Source organism: Poeciliopsis prolifica, unplaced genomic scaffold, assembly GCF_027474105.1.
Source record: "Poeciliopsis prolifica strain line A6 unplaced genomic scaffold, Auburn_PproV2 SCAFFOLD179, whole genome shotgun sequence".
Classification (NCBI taxonomy): domain Eukaryota; kingdom Metazoa; phylum Chordata; class Actinopteri; order Cyprinodontiformes; family Poeciliidae; genus Poeciliopsis; species Poeciliopsis prolifica.
In genome coordinates this window covers 118204-127632 of record NW_026562554.1, presented here as the reverse complement: position 1 = coordinate 127632, position 9429 = coordinate 118204, and the positions used below count along the sequence as shown (strand labels likewise).

At 37.3% G+C, this 9429-nt stretch overlaps 1 protein-coding gene across 1 annotated transcript; it reads right to left on the bottom strand.

The window, feature by feature from the left end:
- Positions 1–7566, bottom strand: LOC129356578 (gastrula zinc finger protein XlCGF57.1-like). The gene is made up of 2 exons (XM_055026161.1): positions 7245–7566; positions 1–1459 (listed from the first exon to the last, which is right to left on the bottom strand). Exons 1-2 carry the CDS (start codon positions 7483–7485, stop codon positions 411–413), a joined length of 1290 nt encoding a protein of 429 aa, XP_054882136.1. The 5' UTR covers positions 7486–7566; the 3' UTR covers positions 1–410.
- Positions 7567–9429: the final 1863 nt, after the last annotated feature.

Genomic DNA, 9429 nt, shown 5'->3' with positions numbered 1-9429 from the left:
GTTGTCATCCTGCATCTATGCAGCTGTTGTCCTCCAAGCACATTTTTGTAGCTCTTGAAGATCCTGTCTGTCAATTTCTTGAGGTTATAAAAACTTTTCTCTTGTTTCTTGTTTCTCTGGGCTACAAAAAAAGAGTTTCTCAGGACTTCTAGTCTTTGATCCATTCTCCTGCTAAGGTGATAACATTTTCTTTATGACTGGCATTTTTCGTCTAGTCAAGCTATCAGTGTAGCTGCGGCTTCAGGCATTTTGCTTCTCAAATCGGCCTGCTTCCTACTGCTACAAACACACATCCTAGGGGCAAATAAATATCACATTTAACAACTTAATTAAAAAATGTCACCACTTTATAGATGCAAACCCTCCAGTAAATAACAAATTTTTATTACAATGACATTTATAGTGAACTTTTAAGACTTTTCACCAGTGTGAATCCTCATGTGCCGAGTTAAAAGCTGTTTACGACTAAAACTTTTTCCACAGGACACACATGAAAACGGCTTTTCACCAGTGTGAATCATCATGTGTTGAGTTAAATGCTGTTTTCGACAAAAACATTTTCCACAGTTCACACATGAAAACGGCTTTTCACCAGTGTGAATCATCATGTGTTGAGTTAATGCCCGTTTATGTCTAAAACTTTTTCCACAGTTCACACATGAAAACGGCTTTTCACCAGTGTGAATCATCATGTGCCGAGTTAAATGCTGTTTACGACTAAAACTTTTTCCACAGTTCACACATGAAAACGGCTTTTCACCAGTGTGAATCATCATGTGCAGAGTTAAACAAAGTTTATGACTAAAACTTTTTCCACAGTTCACACATGAAAACGGCTTTTCACCAGTGTGAATCATCATGTGCTGAGTTAATGCCCGTTTTTCACTAAAACTTTTTCCACAGTTCACACATGAAAACGGCTTTTCACCAGTGTGAATCATCATGTGCTGAGTTAAATGCTGTTTTTGACTAAAACTTTTTCCACAGTTCACACATGAAAACGGTTTTTCACCAGTGTGAATCATCATGTGCCGAGTTAAACAAAGTTTAATTCTAAAACTTTTTCCACAGTTCACACATGAAAACGGCTTTTCACCAGTGTGAATCCTCATGTGCCGAGTTAATGCCTTTTTTTCACTAAAACTTTTTCCACAGTTCACACATGAAAACAGCTTTTCACCAGTGTGAATCATCATGTGCCGAGTTAAACAAAGTTTTTGACTAAAACTTTTTCCACAGTTCACACATGAAAACGGTTTTTCACCAGTGTGAATCATCATGTGCCGAGTTAAACAAAGTTTAATTCTAAAACTTTTTCCACAGTTCACACATGAAAACGGCTTTTCACCAGTGTGAATCATCATGTGCTGAGTTAATGCCCGTTTTTCACTAAAACTTTTTCCACAGTTCACACATGAAAACGGTTTTTCACCCTCATGAATTCTGATATGATCACTGACAGCATATTTGGCAGTCGATTGTTTTTTACAGATGACACCTGATAAAGGTTTTCTTCTGTCCTGATTTTGGTTCTCAGTTTCATCAGGCTTTTCTAAGATGTCTTGGTTCCCATTTGGTTCTGATTCAGTTTGGTATGTTTGCTCATCAACAGGAACCACCATGCAGGTATCAGTCTCCTGTTTTAATTCAATCTGTTCTTCACCCTGACTGCAGTAAACTTCTTTCTCTTCCACTTTTATCTGCAGGTGTTCTAGATCCTCCTGTTCTTCTTTTATCTGATGATTTTCTGGCTCTTCCTGTTCTTGTTTCACCTGCAGAGGTTCTAACTCCTCCTGGTCCAGAGTGGATCTCCTCTCCTGGTTATAAACGTTACACTTCAGGGAATCTGGACAAGCAAACAGATAAAAAGAAGAAGTGTTAACTTTACTGAAGTAAATAGTAGAAATTGTTCACAGTTTAAGACACAAATGAACAAAATAACATTGAAAATTCAACAGCGTAGACAGAGATATACATCAGTCAACAAATCCAGCTGACATTTGGAGAATTCTCAAATGAGCTTCAGGTTCTGTAAACAGCTTCGATTCTATCGCTTCATCCGCGTGTTATTTTGGCCCCGGCAGCCTCATCAACGACATGTCTTTCTCAAAAAAGAGAAAAGTAGACACAGAGTGTCGGATTTTTCAAGAAAAATTGACTGCTTATTTGTTCATGCAGGTGAATGGAAAACCCGTGTGCCTTGTGTGCCTGCAGCAGGTTTCGGTGCTTAAGGAATACAATATTCACCGCCACTATGAAACTCAGCATGGTGAAAAATACAAGCACTTGCAAGGAGAACTGAGAAATCAGAAGATAAATGAAATGTTGACGGTCTGAGGAAACAGCAATCTGTTTTCACCCAGAGTCGAGGCCAGTGATGCTGCGGTGAAAGCCAGCTAGCTAACTGCTAGCCAAATAGCGTTAGCATCAAAGCCTCACTGTAAGGTAGAGTTCGGCAAGAACTGCATGCTGAAGCTGCTCAAGTTGTGTCCTGAGAAGCGACAAGCTTTTCCAATATTAGCTTGACTAGAAATACCGTCGCAGACAGGATTTCAGAACTATCGGCAAATTTGGACAACCAGCTCAAACGAAAAACGGAGTCATTTCTGGCATTTTCTGTTGCCATTGATGAGAGAGAGTACTGATGTTGCAGATGTCGCTCAACTGGCCATATTTATTCGTGGAGTTGATGTTGACTGTCAGAGGAGTTTCTAGAGTTGGTGCCCATGACCGACATCTGAAGACATTTTCCGCTCCGTTGTTGGAGCGCCGGACCGAGTCGGGGTGGACCGAGTCGGGATGGACCGAGTCGGGGTGGAAATTATTTAAATTGATTTTAAATCATTTCTAAATTTTTATCTGTTTGATGTATTTTGTCACGCAGGACAGTGTTTGAAGTTCCAAAAACTGAATAAATGTTTTGCAACTTTGTACAATCACTGTGATCAGTTCTTATGCATAATGCATTTAAATAAATGTTTAACTGAGTAAAATTATTGTTGAAATTGTATATACTTTTCTTAAAAAGTCTGAAGTTATTCATAATATATTTTTGCAAAAGTGAAATTTGTTTAATTTAAAAATCAACGAGTCCACTTTCATTAGTTCCATTTAATCTTGCAATGAGTTAATTTGTGCGGCCCCTTGAGATCAGGTTGAGCTGAATGCGGCCCCTAAACCAAAATGAATTTGACACCCCTGCTCTAGAGGCTTGGAAGTTATGTCACTGCGTGTGACGTTTACGTCGCTGGGCGCCATCTTGTATGGCAACATACCAAAACAAACATTTTTTGATGGTTTTATCACCTTTCCGCTGTATCTTCCTCTTCCATAATGCAGAAAAGCAGTTTGAAACAAAGTGGGATATATTGTGAAAAGCTTCTCCCAGAAGCCCAAAAAAAATGTTACATGGAAAAATATCTAAAATTAGACAAATCGACCCGTTAGAAATAAAGAGTTGGAGCAGAGACCCTGATCATCCTCTAATAACAAGATAGAAAGACTTTGAATTAATTTGGATTTACACATGTACAATGAAAGAAAATCCAGTTGGAAAAGTGCAACTAAAGTATGAAATATGTACAATATAAACCTAAATATGCAACTGCTGGAGATGCATCAGCAACTCTCGCGATAAGCGAGTTAGAAAACGGATGGATGGAAACCAAACACACAAATAGTGTTGCACTCACGAAACAGACTCTTCTTCACTTTCGGCAACTTTATTTGCACATGATGTGTGTATTTGTGTTGGGGCTGCCGTTACAAAGTCCCTTCTTCCAGAGCTACAACGTTTTAACTGACTACTGACACTACTTCCACTACACAACGAAACACTGACGCAGCACAAAGCTCAGATTGTGAGAAACTCCATTTTCTCTCCATAAATCAGCCATTCTCATTGTGATGTCTGCATTCATTTACCTGCTAACAAAACATTTATCCGGGAAAAGAGCGTTTACTAAAATGATCCTCATGCAGAAAGGTGCAGACATTTAGACCTTAACCTGCATCCAAACGCTGCTGTTTCCTACCTATTCGGTGTAAGATGATCTGGGGAGTCCGGGAGAAATCAAGCAGTCTGCGCTGATCCTCCATCTCTTCCTCCGACTGGACGATGATTTCTTTAAACTCTGTCAATGTTTCTGCAGTTCACTGCTCGCTGATTCACTGGTTTAAGCTGGACTGAAGATATTTATTAGAGAAAAACTCAAACATTCAACAAACAGACCACGTGCTGTCCTCTTTGTCTTCTTCTACTTCTTCTTCTCCTACTTTTTCTTCTTCTTCTCCTTTACATTGTAACGGAAGTTTGCATCCATTGTTGTTGCACTACTGCCACCTATTGGATCCTCATATCTATGTCTCAAATTCTCATATCTTTGATTTACATATTTTCTAAAACTAATAAAAACATGTTCCATAAAATCACACCAACTACATAAACCAGTAAGATGTTTCCCCATCTTAAAAAGAGTTCCATTTAAAAAAAACTGACTGTTCTTATTCTATTCATAATTATCTCCTCCCTCCTGTTTATTCCTCTAACCATTACTACATCAAATGTATATAAATGCCTTCCATTTATTTCATTATTCCACGTAATTTTCCAAATCTTCTTGCTTCCTCTCCAAACTATACCTTTGTCTTCAGATTTAAATCATTTTACTGGCATATCAATAACTTCTTGTTTAATAGCCTCCTTAGCCAACCTATCTAAGTCAAGCCACTTAGCAGATTTTACTCAATAAGTTGAAGACTATAGATAGATTTAGATAGATTTTATTACAGACTCAAAGTCCAAATTACATAAAAAAAGAAGAAGAAAAAATTGATAAAAGTAGAAAAAAATACATAAAATAACGGCTACTAGCGTTTCAGGAGACAGTCATACCAATGTCTCCAGAGTACAGATGAGTATTTTACTGCAATATATTTTACTGCAATATATTTCATCAACACTAGGATAATGCTATTATTAGACTCGTTTATATGACAAATAAAATTAAACATAAGCTTTCTTAAAACAGCCATCAAAATGCTGACGCGAGCGGATACAAACAGTTCACTGGCACTGGTCCATCTGGGCTTATTTAACAAAAGTCATTGTCAGCCACCTTCAATCTTTGAAGACTGGCTCTTTGAACGTTGCATCACAAATGTGCAGTATACAGTGATGTACAATATGATCTAAACAAGGATATTTGCCTGAGCAGATGACATTCGGACCTGACGGTAAATCACAGACAGTCTGTCGACACATGACCAAGATATTTTACTTCATTTAATTCAATAGAGTCCCAGACAGCTTGAAATTTGGAAATGCCCTATTTTTTCCTCCTTAGTGCAACAGATCAAGATAATTTTTGATGGATTGAATTTATCATGTAGGTTACCAACATGATGCAGTTTCTGAAGACCAGCTGAACTGGGACTAAAAACGTCTCGGTCATCAGCATACATTAAATGATTAATAATAGTTTTCACCATCCATGCAGCCAGTTCTACACAGGTTCAGGAGATTAGAGAGATCATTCACATGAAAATTAAACAACATAGGAAATAAAATGCTTCCTTATCTCAGACGAAAGGATGCAGACATACACTTGTCCCATTTGACCTGCATAGTTTGATTAGCACACCAATAGGACAGACATCTTACTATATATTTGCCCACAACAGCGTTGCACAATTTTAAAATTAGTTTTTTCTGATTTACACGATCAAAAGCCTTAGTGGTGTCTAAAAACACAGAAAAACTGTAGTTTTTACTGTTATAATTATCCAGTAATTCTCATGTATCAGGTTGGACTTGAACCCAAATTGATTGTCTACAGACATAACAATCTGCAAATTTTGGCAAAAGAATAAGTTCAAAGACTTCAGAGTGTGTACTAGGTTATAGTTATCAGAGCTGCCTATTTTACCAGCTTTTTTTTTTAAATCACTGGAAGTAGAAGTACATTCATCAAGCTATCAGGAATAAAAACAGGAATAATAAAATCAGTGAAACACAAGGCAAGAAGAGGGGCGACCCTTGAACTCCATTCCTTCAGATTTATTTACAGACAGTTCCTTAATTGCTTGATAGACCTCGTGTGTTTTGATCATTTCTACAGTACTAACCTTGTCAACTTGAAAGGGTTCACTGTATACACAGGAAAATAATTTTCTGTAGTGACGTTGCCAAAAATCAACAATCATATTCGTCCCAGAAGCGCCATTGACAGTGCAAGGGAGAGGATTTACTGTTTGATGGTTTTAACCTCTTTCCAAAAGGCTTTTGTATCCTTACCTATAAGCTTTTTTGCCAAGCAGTCAGCCCTCATGGTTTTCTTATTCTGGATAATGAACCATAGTGCATATTTGTATTTTGCATTAGACCGCTTTTTATGTTCAAATAAAGGGCCCTGCCTAGGTTTACCTGCTAGAGCCCAAGAAGTAGGAGCTTCACTGTGGTATTTAGACACATAGGTGTTGCAGCCTGGTCTGTTTTGAATCTTTATATTACTTTTATCATAAGGAAGGCCAGCTCCCAGTAGCTTCAATTATATTAGAATATAATCCAGTTATATTGGCTCTGTGTCCAATAATAGAGCAGTTACCGTCTGAACAAGTAACTGCCTCTCTTGGTATTTTAATGGTACATAACAATTGATCAGTTTGGGCATAGTAATGAGCTATTTGATTACTGTTCACATTTAGTTGACACCTCGAAGGGGATGTGGTCAACAGTGGACATATTGCATAAGATTTTTAGGTATAGCATAGCAAGATGAGCATCTGCTGTAGTCATACAATGGTCCAACCAAGACACAGTATGCCAAGCTTCAATTACATAAATGTAGCTAGCAGCTGGCAGACGCTCTTTACTTGACAATACTAGATTAGAATTTGTAAAAAAAAAATGGTGTTTAGCAAACTGAGTTTTTATCTGAGATGTCTGCATTCATGTCACCCATGACAACCATGTTATGGTCAGGAATAAAATGACAAATTAGGCTTTTTTATTAGAATTTCTTTTTTTTTTGCGCTCTAAATTAATAACTACCCGAGTGATTTCTCATGTGGACAGTTAAATAAAATTTTTTACTCAAACCTTTTCCACAAATAAGACACCAAAAAGGCCTCGTATTTGTGTGAATTACAATATGATTAAGTAGAACATGTTTTTGACTGAAACATTTCCCACAAGTGACGCATTAAAAGGGGTTTCTCCCCAGTGTGAGTTCTATGAGCATCAAAAGCAGATTTGAAAGCAAAACACTTTCCACAGGTCATACATGAAAACGGCTTTTCACCTGAGTGAATCGTCATGTGCTCAGATAAATATTGTTTGCAACTAAAACTTTTCCCACAGATGACGCATAGAAAAGGCTTTTCTCCTGTGTGAGTTCTCACATGAACATTGAAAGCAGACTTGAAAGTAAAGCATTTTCCACAGTTCTCACATGAAAAAGGCTTTACACCGATGTGAACCATCATGTGATTAGTTAAAACGTGTTTTTGGCTAAAAGATTGTCCACAGGTACCACATGAAAAAGGCTTTTCCTTCCTATGAGTTCTCTGGTGAGCATCGAAAGCAGATTTGAAAGAAAAGAGAAAGCAGAAAAAAAATGAAAGACTTTTCATCTGTATGACACCTCATGTGACCAGTTAAAAGCCAAAAATATTTACCACAGATCACACACAAAAACGGCATTTTACCTGTGTGAATCGTCAAGTGTCGAGTTAAAACCTCTTTTTGACAAAAACGTTTTCCACAAGTCAGACATAAAAATGGCTTTTTACCAGTATGAGTTTTCATGTGAGCCTCAAAAGCAGATCTGAAGGCAAAACGCTTTTTACAAATGACACATGAGAAAGGTTTTCTTCTGTCCTGATGTTGGTTCTCAGTTTCATCAGGCTTTTTTAACATGTCTTGGTTCCTGTTTGGTTCTGATTCAGTTTGGTATGTTTGCTCATCAACAGGAACCACCATGCAGTTATCAGTCTCCTGTTTTAATTGAATCAGTTCTTCACCCTGACTGCAGTAAACTTCTTTATCTTCCACTTTTATCTGCAGGTGTTCTAGATCCTTCGGTTCTCCTTTTATCTGATGATTTTCTGGCTCTTCCTGTTCTTGTTTCACCTGCAGAGGTTCTAACTCCTCCTGGTCCAGAGTGGATCTCCTCTCCTGCTGACTTAGCTCATCCTCATAAACGTCATGTTGTAGGTGATCTGGAGAATAAAACAGAGAAAATTAGGAATTCACTTCACTGAAGTAAATAAAAAACTTCCATCGTTTAAGAGAGAAGTCACCCAAACAAAAAAACAAAAGAAAAAGAAAACCGGAACTCCACCGTAAAACCAACCCGGGAGCAACGTCCCCCAAACAAAAGTTCCGCTTCGCCACTGCTGCTCCGAAACAAACAAAATATAACTTGTTCATTTTTGGAATAAATCGAATAAGTCATACATTAAAATATTTAAAAATTATTTAATAAATATTAATACAACCAAAATAAAATAATGGGGTGGCAGTTTTAGGTGCGCCACATCTTCACTGCATTGATTCTCCCGTGGCTTCAAAAGTATTAACCCTTGAACTTTTCCAAATTTTATCACATAAACACATCTGAAAATATATTTCATAAGAATTTTATGTAATTATCCAACATAAAGTGGGATACAATAGTGAAGTAACACTAGACATTTAGACCTTAACCTGCATCCAAACGCTGCTGTTTCCTACCTATTCGGTGTAAGATGATCTGGGAGTCCGGAGAAATCAAGCAGTCTGCGCTGATCATCCATCTCTTCCTCCGACTGGACGATGATTTCTTTAAACTCTGTCAATGTTTCTGCAGTTCACTGCTCGCTGATTCACTGGTTTAAGCTGGACTGGAGATATTTATTAGAGAAACACTCAAACATTCAACAACACAGACCATGTACTGTCCTCTCTGTCTTCTTCTTCTTCTTCTTCTACTTTTTCTTCTACTTTTTCTCCTTTACATTGTAACGGCAGTTTGCATCCATTGCTCTTGTACTACTGCCACCTATTGGATCCTCATATCTATGTCTCAAACTCTAATATCTTTGATTTACATATTTTCTACAACTAATAAAAACATGTTCCATAGAATCACACCAACTTCATAAACTAGTAAGATGTTTCCCCATCTTAAAAAGAGTTCCATTTAAAAAAACTGACTGGTTCTTATTCTATTCATAATTATCTCCTCCTTTGTTTATTCCTCTAACCATTACTACATCAATTGTATATAAATGCCTTCCATTTATTTATATCCCACCTAATTTTCCATATCTTCTTGCTTCCTCTCCAAACTATACCTTTGTCTTCAGATTTAAATAATTCTGTTATGAACAGCCATAACCTCGTTTCATCTCTTTTGCTTTGTTCTTCTTCTTTGGGGTTTTATGACT